This window comes from Notechis scutatus, chromosome 3 (genome assembly GCF_049901735.1).
Source record: "Notechis scutatus isolate UNSWTSFEM ecotype Mainland chromosome 3, rNotScu1.2, whole genome shotgun sequence".
NCBI lineage: Eukaryota > Metazoa > Chordata > Lepidosauria > Squamata > Elapidae > Notechis > Notechis scutatus.
Genome location: NC_142011.1, coordinates 37,450,565 through 37,470,978, shown reverse-complemented (window position 1 = coordinate 37,470,978; position 20,414 = coordinate 37,450,565). Strand labels below are relative to the sequence as shown.

The window sequence follows — 20,414 nt, the reverse complement described above, 5'->3', positions numbered from 1 at the left end:
ATATATTTTAAGCATAATTTCAACATCAGGCAAAGTCCCTGTTTTCCCAGTTTTTTTTTAGTTTTCTGTACATTCTTAATTCTGCTTCTGGAGAATTCCAGATTTTGTTTTACTTGGTTATATTGTCATTTTGACTCTTTCATTTGCTGCTCTGTGAATCTGTTAAAGAGTGGGAATATCTAAAATAAAAAAAAATGAAATAATTAACATTTGCAGAAATACAATTTTGATGAAATTAGAACAAATTTATTTCAATTAGAAAATGTTGACAATGGAATACAGTTTCATATAGTCTCATAAAATTCCATGGCTTTCCAATATAATTTGCTGTTATAAGGGATATTCGTTCCAGTTATTTGTTTCAGTCCTTCTGTGAACATTTGCAAAAGGAATAATGGATCAATTGTAGATTTCCTGCTGGAGAAATAACAGAATAGTACCCAACCCTCTTTTTTACATTTATCTTATAGTTCCAGTATTGCACACCATGTTGGATGGTCCTTCAGATCACAGGAACAGATTTTTGCAATAATTGGCTATAGGAAGAAAGAGAAATTGAAGAAAACTCTTAACGCTTCTGCCTTCCTGCCACAGATCTAACCCATTGGTTTTTGTGGTATTAAATGGGTATCTTTTCTTAGGAAATAAATATGTTATTAAAATTCAAATTGGTCATGATAATATGTGTGGGTATGTATGTTTATATCTGTAGATATGTGTAGATATATAATCATGATAGTCTTGAATAATAATTTTTATTATGATATATTTTACTACTGTTCTATTGTACAAGGTATTTGTAAGAACTATATATAAAACTCTTTGACTGTCTGAAGCATGTTAAATATACATCAGGCTTTCTTAGATGTACAGATTATTTTAATTTCTAGTATTTCACTTAAAAGTTTTTCTGTCATATAATAAGAAACCTTCAGAGAATGGCCAGTAGGAGGAAAATGTCCTCATAAGTAGTGCTATATTATTTGCATTTTAATTGAAGTGGCAATAGTGATTGTGTTTATTTAAGAAAAATTACAATATAAAACTCACAATTCTCACATTATGAACTTATTTCTTTTCACTTAATTAAATCATTAAAGCTATAATCCATATAAAAAAGATTGGTTAAAATTTATTTTGGGGACAATGACTTTTTAGCAAAAGTAAGAATATATTCTGGTTTCAATAGAGATTGAATGACTAATTGTGTGTCAGTGTTTTCATATAGCAGTGAAACCTAGGATAGATTTTGTCATCTAGAACATGGCATACAACAATGTTTTCAGTGATGTGTTTATGTTATACGTGTTTGTAATGAAAAAAGAAGTCTTCATCTGACTTGTAAACAACACAATATGTATTCTGTTCTGGGGCTAAAATCTTTATTTTATTTTTATCTCATTTCTAATCCAAGGGCTTATGGTATTTTTATGACTTTTGCCATCACCTGGGAGCAATAGATTTTCATGTATTTATGTTTCTTCACATTAACTATGTGAAGAATTAACATTAACTATTTCCTTTTGAGTGTGTGTAACATGTAGGTGTGACTTTCTCAACCTGTTTTTTTTCCAGGTATGTTTCAACTTTTGTTCATGTTAGGCCTAGAAAGATGACAGTAGGTACTAGGCATAGATTCAGGAAAGTACATTGTTCACTATTATGAAATCAGAAAAAAAAACTTTTTGTTAGCTTGATAAGTGAAATGTTGAGACTTGCTTTAACATCAAGAATGAAATTACTAATGTTAGCAGACTGTGTTAATTGTCTTGACAATACTTACTATTTCTTATCAGGTTGTATGCTCTAAATGACTGAGTGATTAACAAGCAATCCTGTATTTGAAGCCTGCCTAGAATAATTTTTGTTTAATATAATGAATAAAATAATGAAATATTTTATTCATTTTTATCAGGCTTTTGAAGAAAATGAAATTTGTTATTTTTCCTCTTTTAAATGATGGTATGTGATTGTGTCTACATCTCTATTGTTTAGACCAAGGGAGTCAAACTTATGTCGTCATGGTGGCGTCATGTGATGGGAGTTTTTTCCCCTTTGCTAAACCGGGCGGGTGCAGGGCCAGCACGTGATGCATCCGGGCCGCGAGTTTGACATCCCTGGTTTAGACTGTCAGCCTTTCCTTAATAATTGCCTTGATTAGCAACTGTTCAAATTATGGCAACTGAAAAATTAACTTTACAATATTTGCATCTATTGCAATGTTTCTCCAATCACATGATCACATAAATAGCCATTTATGACTGTTGCAGCATCTTGCAATCATTTGATCACCATTTGCTCACTTCACAATTGGTTCCCAACAAGCAGAGTCAACGGAGAACCCATCTGTATAAGGACTTCTTTAATAGGATGATACGTCAGCTGAAACATTTTGAGCATGAAAGAAAATGTGTAAGAGGTGATATCCTGGGTGTAATATTTTCCCCCACTTGTAAATGGCTTAAATTTCAATAACTATAGGATAACAGTTGTCTATTAAATCACTGTTTAAATGCAGTAATACAACTTTGCCGTCTTCATATATGGGCAACCTCTTACCTTCTGTTAGCTTAGCATTAATCATCAGAAGTCTTCTGAATGATCATGTATTACACGTCTATGTGTCAGTGTCCTTTCAGGACTAACTAAACTTGGGTGATGGATATTCTAAACTTCTGATCTGACACAACAACTGCTCACAATCCATTTCCGGACTACATGAAAAACAGGCTTCTATTTATAACTTGTTCACTTCAGTCTTCCAAGCATCTACTGTTGTTTCTTTGAAGTGCCTTTGAACTTTAATTTGACCTATAAGAATCTCATAAATTACTTATTAAAATCTAAAATCTGCCTGTCAAAAATTGCTTTAAGAGTAATATGATTAGGTAAAGAGAAATGTAATCCGTATGTATTTGGAACAGTTCTAGATGTCAACACTGTGATGTAACTTGTCACTCACAATTGTTTTTATTTTTTTTTGAATGGGCCAATTATTTGAGTGGGTATTTTCCTCATGGTGCTTCTTGTGCAGGTCCGACTTCTAGTTCATTTTACGTAATCATTGTGGGGAGGTAAGAAGAGGATTAGCATAAAAGAATCTAAAAATGTCAAGTGTGGAAATAATAGTTGGGATTAGTCTCTGGCTTTAGATGATGTCCAGAGGATTATGTGTTCAAAATAAATGTCTATCTTGCTGCAATATTCAGCAGAACCTATAAGTTCCCATACTCTATTGTAACTAAACTGACAATATATACCTGACAATAATGCATGCTGGATTGAGAGTAACGCTGGCATAGCTATTCTAAACAACTTTATCTGAATGAGATGGTAACAACCAGTAGATCTTCACAGGGTTTCTCTCTTTCTCTCATTCATGTGTTCGCTTAGTGATCATTTTGCTTAATTACCTGCTTGTTGGAACAAGACTCCGTGTGAGTTGGAACAGGACTCAGTCACTAAACAAGAAATGGGTGTACTGAATCCTACATAAAGATTATTCCTCCAAACATATGAATTGTCCTTTCTCTTTGAACTTTTTGGAATCACTGGCAATTTTAACAGACTCTGGGATTTAAATGATTTCCCCCCCTCATATGTGTGCCTTGGTGATTGCATTTCATTCCTGATTCTTATATAATAAATTGATTACAGGAAACCCTCAACATGACCACAGTTGGGATTAGAAATCAGATCCAAAAGTCATTGTTCCTTTACGTTGAGGCATCCTCATGAATGGACCCTGTTTTTCAACAATTTTTTTGTGGTCATCAATAAGTGAATCACCATGGGTATTAAGTGAATAGCATGGTTGTTAAGTGAACCCACTTTTTAATGGGTGCTTTTTGCCAGAAAATGGCAAAAAAAGAAAATACAAATTGTCACATGACCTCAGGACACTGCATCTGGTCAGAAAGGTGAGCCAGTTGCCAAGCTCCTGAAATGCAGTCACTTGACTGCAGGATATGTATACTTGTGATATTTTACGATAGCCAGAAGTGCATTATAGCTTGTAAATCACCATTCCAAGCCATTGTAACTTCTAAAGATCATAAAACGATGAGTCATGAATCAAGGACTACTTGTATGCTTATGATTATCTATCTATCTATTAGTTTTTATTTATCTTGGCTTGCAAAGTGAAAACTGTATATTGCTAAGAATCTGTTCTGATTGGAGCAGCATTTAAGTCCTGAAAAATACACAGTAAATTACTTAAGATCACTCCTCTTGCTTAATGAGTAGCAAGGCTGTATCTTGCTATATAAAATAATACAAGAAAGAATGTTTTGAGCCTGGAAAACAATGCTATAAGTTTGGCCCTAGTTTCCCACAAATAAATGAGACAAAAAAGATTCCTTCTGTATTTTGGGGTACTTTTAAGAGGCAAAATTGGAATGTCAAGGCTTAAGGAAACTGCTTCACTATTTAAAATTTCTGAAATCCTCTTCTTAAATAGGCCCTTAGTTCATTCCTTTTGGAATTTATCCCTGTACATGCTCAACAAAACTGCAAAGGTCCCTGGACTGTGGGAAGTAGTACATACCTGTTTTAGAGGAAGAAACTGCTAGAATTAGATTATGGGGAAATGAATAGCATGTCAAACAGAATCTGGAAGGATTTCACAACAATATAACAGTAGTGGCAAAGATTTTGGGCATGCTTGAGCTAGAATTACTCAAAAACAGCATTGTATGGTTCCTTGATTGAATAGAAACTGTGCTTTAGATTCTTGCTTTTTGAATTGAATTTGGCCTGATTAAATATTAGCGAACCCAAAGGGAGAAATAGTTGCTTCAATCTGCTGATTGATCTTGATTTAATGCTGCAGTTTTGCCATCTAATTCTGAGATTTCTGTGATATTAAATACATCTAATATACAAATCTGTATTTTTCTGAAAGCAAGACAAAGCAGACTTTGAAATGGGATGGTGCTTTACATTCTTTGAGAGTGAGGATTCTCCATAAACCTCATTGAAAAGTGAGGATCTGAAAAAAATATGTCAGTGATTTCTACAGATTTTTATAGTCCTCATTTGCAGTATGGCAGAATTGATAGCAGCAGCTTCTCCCCCTCTCTAAATGTATAATTTATCATATTATCAATTTAGAAGTGAGTAGTTTACAGTTGCATTAGTCAGCATGCAAACATTGCAATGTAGAGTTGAAAATTGGCAAGAAAAAAGCACAGAAAAAAAGTTTGATTGAAGAGAGGAGAGCAAAATGACCATACTTTAAATATAACTGTGCTTTGATTTACAGACTGTGCAAAAAACAAATGCACCAGTTTATTTTCCCATTGCCACTTTTAAAAGAGGGGGGGGGGGGGAAACCTCATACAAAACAGAGAAGTCCATAATATTGAGCCAGACTCTGTTATAAGCAATCACTGTCATTTTGTCACCTGTTCTTTCTTTTGTGCTTCTTATCTATAATAATTCCCAAATCATGCCTACCTACTTAGTCTCTCTTTTCTTTTTAAAGATGTAATAATACAATTACTTTAATGTAAATCACTGGTGAACTTAGAACTGACTTTCAAGTAAGATTGACAGTAGGTCACACTTTGCTGACTCATACATACTCAGTGCATTGGTAACATCTCCAATATGACAAACTTACTATTCCCAAAAAAGTTGTCCTTTTGGACAAGAATTTAATAAAATTAGACACAATTTGGACTTGCTTAGGAAAAACCACACAATCACCCCTTTAAAGTACACGATTAACTAATTTTTCATTAGTTTTGTTTGTTTGGTTTATTGATTTGGAGGATAGGAAATGAGAAATAGCAAAGAAATACAATATTATGTTATGAAATATACAATGCAAAGTATAATAGTATAATATCAAAAGTGAAATAAAGTCAGTGTACAATTAAAAACAAATTATTCTTCATGAAACCTAGTTCCATAAATTAAAATATAAGTAGCCAAATCAATTCAATTGTAATATCTATTCAAATTAATCTACATGATTGTCATTTTAGCATTTAGTGTGCACCATATGTATTTCATCATTGGTTAAGATCGGGCAACAATGTATTGGTTTGCAAGCCAATCTCTAGATTAGAGATGGTAACTCACATAGGGATTGTGCTGGGTAAACGAAGCATTCGTTGTGCAGTCAAAATGGGCCAAAACTGATCAATACTAAATTTGTCGTAAGCACAGCATACTGCAAATTGCATGGATATGACTAAGCTTGTAACCTAGTCTACACTTTCTATTGTTTTCTAAAAAGCATTATTTATTTATTTAGGGAATATGTAATAACATTAGTTGACCAAAACTACTATGGGGAGCAGCTTTCAGTGTTTCTCAAGCCATCTGGATTGTTGTGACTTGGAATATAAAAGGGATAAATATTAAAAAGCATGAATCAGAGAAAGAAAAAGAAAGAAAGATTATAAATCTGTAAAATTAAGCAAAAAGGAAAAGATGTATAAAGTAAAGGTGAATAAAAAGGCTAACATTTATATAAGAAAGTATGTACTGCATTGGTTAAAGACGAAGACTAAATGCAGTGTGATGAATTCAAAACAATAGATGTGGACAATAGTAGAAAAGAGAAAAACAGGAAAATTATTTTTACAGGGAGAGGAAAGAAAAATAATTTTACTTAGGTCTTTACATCTCTATTGATCCTTGTATAGCTTTTCTTGTATCATATAAATAGTGGAACAAATAGGTCCATCTGCATAATAGCTAGCAGTTGATATGGGGGCGGCAGTGTTGGTTGGTTGGCTGGGTACAGCTTGCAAGCCACAATTTTTGTTCTACTGTCTTAGGGCTTGCTATTCAAAAAGAATTCAGCTGTTAGGCTTTGCTTTGCCACTCAAACAACCATAGTAAGGGATTTAAACTGCAGTTAAATAAGTGGTTCTGTATGCTTCACTCATGTACTTTGTAAGAAAACAATTACTTCTGGTATTCTTGTGTTATGTATTTTATTTGTTAGGGGTTTTGCAATTTTAGCCAGCAGCCAAGAAAACATCCTGAAGCCAGAGAATATAGGAGGTAGCATTTTGCAATTCATCAGATCATTTCACAGAGAGCCCATATGAGTCATATTGTATTTTTATTTTATGTGTTCTGGGTATGTGAGCTTGCCATTGCATTCTGGATTCTTATTAGTAGAATAACTTGTAAATTTATTTTCCATATTGATTTGGACACTAGTTATTTTTATACTGCAGTTTACACTTCGTAGTTATTGTTATACAGTTGTATGTAATTTTATTTCCAAACAAATATGAAGTACAAAGGTAATATTTGCTTAATACTTTAGCATGTTTGCAGAATGTCCTAATTCTGTGTTTTGGTAGACATAGTTCATAGTTCGGCATGTAGGTAGCATTGCCAAGTATTTTTTTTTAAAATTATATTTCTGATTTTAATAATTTGCCTGTTTAGTGGGAAGCCAGTATATTATACTTATACAGAATATTATTTTTATTCAATATCTACATCAGTTCTGTTTTAGTATTCAGTGCACAAAATACACCTGACCAGAGGTGGTATTCAGCAGGTTCTCACCAGTTCTGGAGAACCGGTAGTGGACATTTTGAGTAGTTCAGAGAACTGGCAAATACCAACTCTGACTGGAGATTTTACAGTATCCTTCCCCTGCCACACCCACCAAGCCACGCCTGCAGAACCGGTAGTAAAAAAAATTGAATCCCACCACTGCACCTGACCTATCACAAAGTTTGCATATGCTGTTTTCTTAAAGTTGTTTAGTTTCCTTGAACATTTGATGTTTGAGACCTACTTGGGAAGACAAACGCTTTGTATTAGTGCAGACCTCTGATAATGATATATTAATCTTTAGATTTGCTTTTGACTCAGTCTTGACTCTGGGTAACTGCCTGGATAGATTTTGGAAGTGGTTTGCCATTGCTTCCTTCCTAAGGCTGATGAGAGACAGTTACTGGTCCAAGCTAGCTTTGGGCCTAAGGTGAGACTAGAATTCACAATCTTGGGCCAGTCACTCACTCTCTACCCCAGAAAGGAGGCAATGGCACTCCACTTCAAACATTTTATCAAGAAAATTTCAGACACCTCTCCACAAAGTTGCCAGGACTAAAAGATCCCCCCAACCTGAACTCAAAGACAAAAACAAACAAACAAAAAACCAAAACCCTATTATTTTATTTTCTCTAAGTTAAGTAATGGTTCCTTTTTTTCTAATTGCCTCTTAAACTTAAGATTTTGCAGAAATCTTACTTCTCCCATATATCATTCATTGAATGTCCTGACAATAATCTCTTTCTCATTGAAGCTTTCCTGGAATAACATGTTCCAGCTTTTAATCTGCTTCTTGGATTTGATGCCATTCCTAAAATGAATACCAAAAGGTCATTTTGGGGGGAGTTGACTCCCAGTTTGTTTGCATAGTGAATGGAGAACCAGGCTCTATGAAGACATCAGTGGTTGCTGAAAGAAAGACAGGCTCAATATGGGAGTGAAGTCCCTGCTATCATTTACAGCTGTTAAAACTGAAAGTGATATTTGCTCATTTTAATCTTTCTCTTTCTCTTTCTCTTTTCATTCCCACTTCCCTTCTTATTCCAAAGGCCTGTATAGATGAAAACCTGGACATGGTAAAATTTCTGGTAGAATATGGAGCCAATGTAAATCAGCAAGATAACGAGGGGTGGACCCCACTTCATGCAGTTGCATCTTGTGGCTATCTGAACATAGCAGAGTGAGTGAGTTTCAGTGTGACCTGGACACTAGAAAGAGTATTTGATTTATTTCAGTTTCAGATGTTGTGAGAGGGGCAATAATTTTAAATGAATTGCCAAGCACGTGCCTGAGACTAAAATATAGGTACGTTTTTGTCTGCATGGCTTTGTTTTACAAAGCAACAAAAATTGTCAGCAGTCCTCTAAATCTTCAGTGTAAATGATGGAATGCTCAAAATAAATAGAAAGATGAGATTCAGACCAATTGAATAACAGGATCAAATAAATAAAAACAATAATCCAAATGTGTTGTAATATTGCAGTGGTAACTCTGATTTTAATACTATGGTCTCTCTCTCTGATTTACATTTTAAGACACTTCAGCAATGTATAGTCTTAAATTTAGGATACTTGTGTTGTGTTGGTATTATTATTTAGAACTTTACATTTTAACAGTGTTGAAAAAACTACATGCAATTAATTCCTTAGAGAAATTCTGTGACAAGTAAATAGGATCTTTGATACCAAAAGACTCTATAACATCAGAGACGTCAAATTCTGATTAATGGAATAGGTTCCAAATGTATATCAGCTGTTATTTCATTTTTGTGGTGCTGCAAAGGAAAATTAATAACAACCGTGGTAATCTTTATTTCTTTATTCATTAAATTGTTCTGCCACCCATCTCACTGACACAGCAACTGTGGGTGGCTTACAATATAATAAAAAAGTAAAAAAAAGGTAATACAAAACAATGAAAATTATTAGGATTAAACAGAAAACTGAAAGAAGATGGGCGACATCGGGCTGGGAATCTTCTCTCTACCCTGTCAGCCACCCCTCAATGTAACCCCAGGCCAACCGACACAGCCAGGTTTTCAGGCTTTTCCAGAAGGCCAGGAGTGTTGGGGGGCGGATCTCAGTTCCAGCAGGAAACTATTCCAAAGGACAGGGGCCACAGCAGATAAGGCTTTTCTTCTGAACCCCACCAGCTAAAATTCTTTGGCAGATGGGGTCCAAACTAGGCTTCTTCTGCTGGAGCAAGTGGGTTGGGCTAGTCCCATGGGGATGAGACTGTTCCTCAGATACTGTGGATCCTCTCTCATACAGTGGATCGAGGCTAGTTCAAGTTAATGATCAACACCTTGAATTGGACCCACAGGCAAACTGGCAGCTCACAGTGTTACGTCTGCCATCTGAGAGACCTCCAGAACTATCTGGAGCATTTTTCATCAGTTGCATTCTGTATCAGTGGTGGCTTCCAAACACTCGGTGTACTCCCATGTAAAGCACATTGCAGTAATTCAGTTGAGACATGACCAGGACATGAGTGTCTGTCTACAGGGCCTCACAATCCAGGAAAGAGTGCAAATGGTATACCACATAAAGTTTTGCAAAGATTCTCCTAGGCACAACTCTTTGAGCAGGAGTGGTAAGACTGGGAGAACCACCAGATAATGCATGGAGTCTGTATGGGGTAGTGCAACCCTATCCAGAACTAAAGACGATAAACGCTCCAGATCCTAAGGCCCCTTGAACCCACAGCCATTCCATCTGATAAGGGTTCAGCTGAAACCTGTGGTCCCCCATGCAGATCCCCACAGCCTCCAGACCCCTTGAGAGGGCAGCTATCACATCACTTGGATCACCAGAGCTAGAGATGTAAAGTTGAATATCATCAGCATATTGATGAAAAGTCATTTAACATCCACCCGTATCAGCGACTGTTTGAATTTTACTATGAAGCTGAATGAGGAGCACTTACGAAGTTGTGGCCATTGCAGTGTCCCCATGGTCATGTTATTACAATTCAGGCACTTGGCGATTGGCTTCCAATTACAATGTCACCGACCTGAAGTCCATTTACGACCTTCACTGCTGGTTTCTAACAAGCAGAGTCAAGGACGAAGCCACCAGATGGTTGCAAATGGTAATCATCAGAACCCTGCGACCATGTGAGATTTGCCTAATGAGAGCAAATGGGACTGCTATTATAAATCAGCACAGTTACGCCTTACAACGAAGTCCTGGTTCCAATTACTGTTAGTAAGCAAGGACTATCTGTAATAAAGCAAACCATAACCTTCTGATAAGGTTGATGAATCTCTGATAATAAACATACCCTAATTGTCCTATCCAAGCTAGAAAAATGGGTTGAAGATTCCAGCCCAGTCTCTACTGAAGATGTCATTATAGCACATTATTGCCCTACCCCTTGGCTTCTGGAAAATAGTATGGTCCTTAGTTTCAGAAAGTTCTTATTCTACCCATTATCACAGCATTAATAATAGGAATATAACACTTTCAGAAGTATTCCACTGTACAAAAATGTTTCTTTGAAAACAAGAGTTATTGCAATGGGATGGGATGGTGAGTTCCATATTTGCCAGTCTCCATTAGCTTTCTTTGATAAATAGAAGCGTATGTTGGCCCAGTGATATGACTTTTACAGTTGGATCCTTTGAATTGTAAGCAATGCAAACTTCAGAAATTAACAAGTGGAACTGTTGTACATAGTTTCCCTGGAAGTAAGTCTCACTAAACTCAGGGGGACTTATTTCTGAGAGATATGATTACATTGTAATATTTGACAATGATCTTTATAATACTGTAATGACAAGAGGAGTTTGAGATGAGAATATATAAATTAGCCAAACTATAAGAATCAGCTCAGCTTTTTGAATTGCAATCTTTTTTTGCATAGAAAAGTTGGATGAACCAGAGATGCATATTGGGAATACATGATCCTTTTACATTAAAAAAACGAAATAGTTCAATATTACTAACATGGGAAAAATTCCCTAGTTATTTCCAAAAGATTATAGATCTATTACAGTTTCTCAATTAACTGAGAAATTAGCTATAACCGCTTCTTTCCTGTGATGGAAGATTTCTTATGTGGTGACTTGCCTTTTTTGAGGGCCATATAAATTAATCTTGGGTTGAAGTTGACTCTCACTTATTTTTCATCCATCTAGGTACTTGATAAATCATGGGGCCAATGTTGCTGCTGTGAACAGTGAAGGTGAAGTCCCAGCTGACCTTGCAGAGGAAGCAGCCATGAAAGATTTGCTTTTGGAGCAAGTAAAGAAACAGGGTAAGGCAACTAAACATCACCTTATCATTAGATTTTGTTTGATGGATTATTTTTCCTTCTTCTTTCTTCAGGAACAGAGATACATGGCATAAAATACAGCTTACTTATTCTTAAATTTGGCTCCACATCTTATTATGTTTAGAAAGGGAGATAAATATTCTGAAAATATAAAAATAAAAAATATTGCAATTGTTGACTGTTAGGTGACTTACATTCCTAACACATATGTAGTAGGTGATTATTATAGAATGAGATTGTATGACAGACACATACATGTAAAACAAAATTTTGCCCCAACGTGTTGGTTTTGTGTGAAATACTTACAAAATGTACCTATCCCATAAGATCATCATCCATTCTTCTTGGCCAGCATATTTTTGACAATTGCAATTTGAACTCTCATTCACTCTTCTGTAATAGACATTCTAAGTATCCTCTGAAGAGGAGAAACTGAGCTTGATGACCGACATATGGAAAATGTTGCTTTGCATTTCATATGAAATTACAAAGGATAATTTTATATAGACAGCTAGTCCATAGACCTTTGAGAGATAGTTTACAGTTTGGTGATTGGCCACTTAATGTATAGGAAATATGGATGGTTGCCCAAAAGCTATAAAGAAAAGTACTGTGAAAAGTGCAGTTCTTCCCAATTACACAATGTTATCTTGGAAAGAAGCCAATTTGATTCTCTCCAACTGATAAAAAATTAAATTATTGGTGATGGTGTTTTAGGTGTCTACAAACTATTTGTTCCATTCATTTCTAAATATATTTAATTTTCTGTGAAATCTCTTAAGTTTTAGACAAAATGTGTGATTTTAAAAGTGACTCATAATATTTTTATATCATAATAACCAATATGCTAATTGGTTTATTCTTCTCCTGAACAAACTTAGTATAAAAAATAGTTCCAATCTCCCATAAAGATTCATATGAAAATATCTTGATATTGATAGAGAAACGCTGAAATAGATAGTTTCGACTAGTATGGGGTTTTGTTTTGTTTTTCATTTTCGGTATGTTAAGAATGTATCTTAAGTTTCTCAGTAAGGAAACCTACTATATGCTTTTGAAGTGGGAATTTTAGTTGATTTATTTCACCCCATGAGATGGAAACTGGCTTTTCTATCACTGATTATAATTTTCTGCAAGTATTCCCTGCACAAGCATCTCAGCATTTTGTTGATGGTGAGGAATGATCATTGGCCATTGCTAACTAGCAATTGTGGCAGTTCTTCAGCATGACTTGAAAGCATCAGTAGAATTATAAAAAAGCTATGTCCCTAAGAGCAAAAAAAAAAAAAAGTTTTTAAAAATATGTAGTAAAAAAAAAAAATCTCTACTCCCATTGCAATAATGTGGATATTTACCTCCACTTCCCGTTTATCATTTTTTGTTCTACCTTGAGGTTTTTTTACACCTGCAGTCTGTTTCTCCAGGGGTGGATCTTGATCAGGCCAGAAAAGCAGAAGAACAACAAATGTTGCAAGATGCCCGACAGTGGCTAAATAGAAGGAAAATTGAAGAGAGAAAGCACCCTCGAACAGGAGCTACTGCTCTCCACGTAGCTGCAGCTAAAGGCTACTGTGAGGTGATGAGGTACTGATCTCTTTTCATTGTTTTCTTTACTAAACTATGGGAATAATTGCAACCAAAAAGAATTACATGGCTGGGTTCAAATATACTATGAGCCATAATTGTAGTTGGTTAACTTTTAGCTCATTTTGTCATTTACTGATATGATTTATATGGTTGCTCATCTCTTAACGGTGACTCTAGATAAGATTCAAGATTTAAAACAACAATAGCACATTGACATCCAAGCTTAAAATCACAAATCATTGAAAACCATCTTACCAGTACAGTTCATATAATCAAATCCTGGCCCAAATGCCTGGGAAAACAACCAGGTTTTCAGAACCTTTCAAAAAGCTTACAGGACTAAAATTCTAGAGAAATGCTGTTGTACAGAGCAAGTACTTCCACAGAGAAATTACCATAATATGACACAAATTGATGAAAGAAACTCAGAGCATCCCCTTCCTTCTGGCCTTAGTGAAACAGGCAGAAACTATGGGAAATTTAGGTAAACATTAGTAAAATATTAAAACCCAGTCATTGTGTTAGAATGTTATAAGATTGTTATGAACTAATGGGGTGGCACTCCTAATGCTCCCTCCCCTGTTGTTGTTTTTCTGTTTTAGTTTTGCTTCTATAGTTTTAAATGCTTTTAATAATTATTAGATAATAATGACTGTTCTACATTTCTCTTGTTTTACTGTATTGTTGTATGCTGCCCAGAGTTGCTTGTGAAATGGACAGCTGTATAAAATGCATTAATTAATAAAATTTCTGATTAGCATTTTCTACCTCCTGCCTTTGTTTCTCCAAGGAAAGTGGAAATAATGATGTTATTTGTTGCATGGGCTAGCCTTCCCTATTTATTTAGTGTATGGCATGCGCTACATGGATTGGCAATATATATTAAAATTTCACTTAGACTAGTAAAACACAATAAAACAAAAATTTAAAAGATCTATGTTCAAATATCAATGTCTAGCCAGATACTGGTAAATGCCCTCAGTTATAGCCTACTCTGTAAGAATGAGAGAAGCACTGAGTTTAATTTTATTTTCCTGTTTTTATGAAGTTAACTTTGACATCTTTTTTTAGGTAGTATTTTTTTTTAATGTATTGGTTATAACCAAGTAAAATTTTAGAAATATATTCAAATGCAATACAGGAATGGTGAAAAACTTTATTGAACAACATACTTCCTTTGTTCATTAAGTGGTCCTTTTTATAATTCAAAAGTAAAAATTAAAAATAAAGAGAAAAAGAGACAAAATAAAGCCCAACGATATTAAAAAGTAATAAGCAAAAAAAAAAAAGGAGTTCTTCAGGTTCTTCTCACCTTAATCCAATTAAAAGACCTCAAAAAATGGAAAATAGCCGTAAAAACAAGTCTAAAGTAGAGATAAAGAGGCAAATATCCCAGTAAAAAAAATAAAAACGAAAAGCAAATATTCTGAGGCTTCTCCTTTAAAAAAAATAAAAAAATAAGGTAAAATAAAAAATAAGTATACCAATATTACAAAATATTGTGGGGTTAGAGGGGAGGGATAAACCACTTAATAAAAAATAAAAAAAGAAAGCACACACTGCCTTTTATTTATCCAAGGCTCTTATTTGGCTTCTCCACAAATTTCAAGGCCAAGCTTCAAATATTCAATTGATAATAGAAGTCCCAAAGAGCACCTGTATAAACATCCTCCAGAGCTCTTCCCTCTATCTTATCACTTCCAGTAGCCTTGAAAAGAATTTCTTTTCCCAGCTCTCAACTTCAAATAAAATATTTTCAAGCCTCTAGTTGGCAGTGTTGCAAAATTTCTTAAAACCTCTCCCCCTTTCCCCCCCTAAAAAAGCCTAAAAAAAAAGAAAAAGTATATATATATGTTTATGTATATTTTTTTAAAAAAGATACTAAAGGGAGCCTCTATTTTATATAATATAAACAGTCAAAAAGGGGGGGGAAAAGCAAGTAAATATAAAAGAAAAAACCAGTCTGATTAACTAGATCGCAATAGAAGTTCAATGAAGAGAAAAAAAAAGTAAAAATAAAAACCCAAGCCTCATTTTGACATTCTTAAAGAAAAAATCGCCGCTAAGTCAAATTTTGTCAAAAATTTTACAGATTCCTTCTCATTTTAGGGTGTCCTTAAGTCCCAAGTAAAAAAAAAAAAGAAGAATCCTCACCAGCCGATACACTTTCTCTTTGTCTCTTCCTTCCGGAGCTGTCCCAACTTCAGCAGCTTAATGGCTGCCTCCCCACCAATGGTAAAAGGGCTTCTTCTGGATCAACCAGGGACTTGCGATGTCCCTGGGATCTACAGAACGCGCCCCTTACTATCACCGTCTCTACGGGACGGTTTAGGTCCGTTGGGACCGACCAGGAGCGGGGATATCAGCTGCGATCTCAGAGCCCCGAGATAGCTGTGTCGCAGCGACGAGGCTCCACCTTCTCCCATTAAGTGGTCCTTTTTGGGGAAGTAGAACCTTTTGATCTCAGTTTTTGAAAGCTTGCTTTGTGTATTTACCAGTGCTGTGTGAACCATTTTACAGTAATATATGTTTATTCCTTATTTTTATTCCTTTATTACTTTCATTCAGGAAATGTCATATGTTTTATATTTGAACATTTCATAGAACTAGAATGACTTCATTGACTTTTCAGAGACATCAGTACTAAGAGGTCCAGGAATCTCTGAAATTTATTATTTTTATTGGTGGCACAATGGTTAGAGTGCAGTACTGCAGGCTACTTCTGTTGTCTGCCGGCTGCCTGCAATTTGGCAGTTCAAATCTCACCAGGCTCAAGGTTGACTCAGCCTTCCATCCTTCCGAGGTTGGTAAAATGAGGACCCAGATTGTTGGGGGCAATATGCTGACTCTGTAAACCACTTAGAGAAGAGGGCTGTAAAGCACTAGAAAGCGATATATAGGTCTAAGTGCTATTGTGCCTTGTAAGAGATTTTGCAGTGACATGGAAGGGTGCTGAGTTCTAGTTCTTTACAATAATTCCTTCTAGGCTGACTTACTTGATTTTAGATTCTTTTCAAACTAATGGGATAGCAATTTTGACTTGATTTATGCAATACTGATGTCCTTTGGAACTCACCTCCAGTTGAAGCAATGCTGCAATTGTATATGTGTCCTGTACCATTTATTAAATTCATTAATATATAGGCCATTTGTGGGGTAGTAATAAGAAAGTAACATTAACTGTCACTTGAAACAAAATAACTTGTCTCATCCTTCCATCTGTCAGTGTTGGAGAGCAACTGTCCCACTCCAGAGGGGATATCAAATGAAGAATTAGCATTGACTTGTTACATAAACACAAGACAGCAAGGCCCTGACTCCTTCTTGAATACCTTTGAGCCTTATGTAGTCTTTCCCAGATAAATCTGCCAGTCTGGGAAGATTCCTATGAACTTGGCATAGAGCAATAAAATAGCTAGTTTAAACTCTACATGTGTGCCAGTTTAAACTCTACAACTTCAAAACAATGCCTCTCACCTTCCACCACTTGCAGACTACCCAGAAGGATTTGTGATGGAATGTAGTCTGGATTCCCAGGAGAGCGGGACTGCTTTCCAGAGGACAAAGAAGTGGAAAAGCTTAGAAAGTTCGTTTGACATGAAGAGAGTTAAAATGACGCCTCCCTAGCTATTCCCAGGGTATATCTGTAGTTATGCGAATAGTAACTTGAGGCTGGCAAGATCCTGCCTATAGGTGAAGAACAATAAAAGAAACTACACTTAAGTAACTTCACATGTCATTCTTGGTTCATGGGGTCTGGCAGGATTGATGGTAATATCATTCTCTCCTTACCAAAGACATTCACTACTTGAATCTAACACTTCTTCCTCCATGGCATATTACAATATGTGAATCTAGATTACACATTGCAGAATTCACTCACAGAGGATGCTCTTCATTTTATCAAGTTCCCAGAATTAGACAAATCTCAGATGTTATCACAGGATGCCATCTCTTCGGAGTCCAGCCAGCCAGCCAGTGTTTCTGTAATGATCTGCAATGAAGTGCTTTGAAGTCTCAGTAGTCAATGCTAAACTCTTTTGGCCCATTTGTATTCAAAAGTGGCAATGCGGCTGGATGGCATTCCACTAATACAGTAGATACCAAAAAGCACCAACTTTTTGCTACACTTATCATCATAGTTTAGACTCAGATATGAGTTCAGTGTACATCACGGCCAATTGTATTTGTTATTTGTTTTCTGCAGCATTACTTTATATGCCCTTTCTTTTGATTTATCTCCCAGAACATCCCAATCAGCAGACAGGAAGAGGCCACTTGAGAGCTGTCCTATCTAGTACCCTCATCACGCTTATATTGCATTATTTAGTTAGGTGCTCAGTAGAATTGTCTGTTAAATTGCCTGTTCATTTCCTAAGCACCCTCTGAAAGCCAAGTGGGCCATTTTAATGATCCCTGAAGAGTTTGGTGGGACTAACAAATCATGATTATAAGAAAGTAATCTGACCACGGCAATGGGTTTACTACAATACTGTCTGCTATCAGGACCCCATTGGCTTTGATTTCAAGACTAGATCCAGAATATGTGAATTGGACCTGTTATAATCTGGATTGATTTTAAACCATGATTGTCATGGTGGCCATGAAATCCTAAACTGCATCTGACTTATCCCCAGGTTATGCTAAGAAAGACTCGATCCAGAAGAAGGAACAACTAGAGAGAAAACATTTAGAGCAACCCTTGGATTTAATTTTAGACATGGCTGGAGATGGCCTCTGAGTATATTTGTGCTGAACTGCAATTAAATTAGACCATGGTGGGCTAAATAATTCTGTCATATAAGATTAATTTATGATAATTTTAAATGTTATTGTGCTGAAATTAATCCACAAGATAATGCCTCTGCTTCAGCTTTGGCTCATTGTTCTGACATTTGCTTCTGTTTGTCTAAAGCATTTCCTAAAAATCTGCACTCTCTTTTTATCAGATTCTTCAATTCTATCTGTAAGGTCGCTCATTAATTACCACCATCATAAGGAAGAAACTATTTTACCCTTTACCTTAAACTTGGTTTCTTTTTTTACCATTTAGAGCTGTCTACTTGATCACACTAATCTCTTTTATGGGATAAGCTTCATTCACAAAGCCACTGCATGCTGCTTACAATGTCTGCTAACTGAATTGCTGCCTTCTTTACTATTTTTTCCTTAGACTCTTGATCCAAGCTGGGTTTAATGTAAATGTTCAGGACAATGATGGATGGACACCACTCCATGCTGCTGCACACTGGGGGGTGAAAGAAGCTTGCACTATCTTGGCTGAAGCACTCTGTGATATGGACATCAGGAACAAACTGGTTAGTGAGTCCTAGACTAGCAGTATATCATAAATACTCCAGAGAAGAAGGAAGGTTTTTGTTTTGTTTTTTTTAAAAAAGTTGACTGTGAGCTAAACAAGCTTTAAAATTGATTTATGTTATTATAGTATCACTGGTTAAAAAAAATTAAAATACCATCACCCACCAAGAGGAGTGGTTGTGGTGTCATGGTCAAGAGATGACTTCAAATATTGAGATGCAGCAAGGAAGAGAGAAGTGAAGAATCTGAGAATGAAAAGGCTGCACATATCCAGAATCACCAGGAAGGGTGCAGAGTAAGGAAGCAAGAAAAGATGGAGGAGGAAAGGGAAGATCAACTGAGTATGTGACAAATACTAATTACTGCAGGAGTTCATCAATATGACAATACCTGCCTTCAACAAGACCTCAACAGTGAAAGAGTGAGGCCAAATGCCTGACTTGCACAATGTAATATTTTTGTTGATATTAGCACCATTGGCCAAAGAGTCTATGTCACTGTCATTCTGCCGGTTTCTACTGCATATAGGGAAAAGTCAGGATAGATAATTGGCATTCTCCATCTTATGAACTCCTCAATTAATGTAGCAGTGATAAATCTATTGTCTTGCTACTCAACTTTCTTCTTTAGCAAAAAGGTATTTTCTTCTTTAACTTTAAAACCCAAACAGTAGCAATCCACCATGGTCATTCCGTTCCTCTGTTAAGGTAAGGAAGTATCTCCAAAAGGATGACCTAATGGGGCATGTCTAGCATACTGCTAAAGCTCTTGTGTGTTTGATGGTTTGTAACCCGCAATTGGGTCAAATTGTGCATTATATGATGACAGTTTTTGACAGAATGCATCCAAAATCTGGGACCCATGTCTTCAGAGAATTTGAAATTTGGCAAAGTTAGTCAGTGCTACTATGCTGCTGCGCTGCCTTGGTCAGCTGAGGTCACGTGACCAGGATTTCCAACATGCCCTGCCAGCTTCCTACAAGGAAAGTCAATGGGGAAGCTGGCAGGAAGTCACTACCTTTTTTGCCCACTTAAGGTCATTCTGTTTCTCTGTTTAGGTAAGGAAATATGTCTGAAATGATAATGGGTCATGGGTTGTCTAATTTAATATTAAGATTAGCACAGGCATAATCTTTAACCAGGGATTAATATGGAGAAATTGTCACAGAAAAAGATAAGATTGGAAATTGGGTTAGGAATATTGTATCTGCTGTAATTCAACTGATACAATTTATAATTTTGATAATATTACTGAACCATTTTTTTATTGGTCATAACAGTATATGATATTTTGTCCTCCCAATATGTCTAAATAGCCATATATTTCCAGCTCTATAATTATATCTGGCTATATGATGAAAAATACATAGTAAAATATAAGCTAATTTGGCAACTAGGACAAGTTAAAATACATGGAAAGCATTTCTAAGAAAAAAGAGTTAACCTTGAAGTTTTTGCCACTTCTTGCTAAATAGTTTTGCGTATTTTTAAATTTGTTTTTCACAAAGAAATTAAAAAATCTTTTTCTCATGTTAAAGAAATGCCAAATCCAGAATAAATGTTTGCTGTTGTTGTACATGCCTTTAGGGTCAAACACCGTTTGATGTTGCTGATGAGGGATTGGTTGAACACTTAGAGATGCTGCAGAAGAAACAGAATATGGTAGGTTCTGTGTACCCCTCTTAATCAAAGAACTTTTGT

At 35.6% G+C, this 20,414-nt stretch overlaps 1 protein-coding gene across 6 annotated transcripts in view; it reads left to right on the top strand.

Moving 5' to 3' along the window:
* The window catches only part of PPP1R12B (protein phosphatase 1 regulatory subunit 12B), a 109,829-nt gene that overhangs the window by 3,565 nt on the left and 85,850 nt on the right, over positions 1 to 20,414 (top strand). For all 6 annotated transcript variants that reach the window (XM_087962440.1, XM_087962439.1, XM_087962438.1 and 3 more), the window contains exons 2-6: positions 8,583 to 8,713; positions 11,672 to 11,790; positions 13,233 to 13,392; positions 18,569 to 18,713; positions 20,301 to 20,375. In XM_087962440.1, coding sequence (XP_087818566.1) covers positions 8,583 to 8,713; positions 11,672 to 11,790; positions 13,233 to 13,392; positions 18,569 to 18,713; positions 20,301 to 20,375 — 630 coding nt within the window. The remainder of the gene's footprint in view (positions 1 to 8,582; positions 8,714 to 11,671; positions 11,791 to 13,232; positions 13,393 to 18,568; positions 18,714 to 20,300; positions 20,376 to 20,414) is intronic.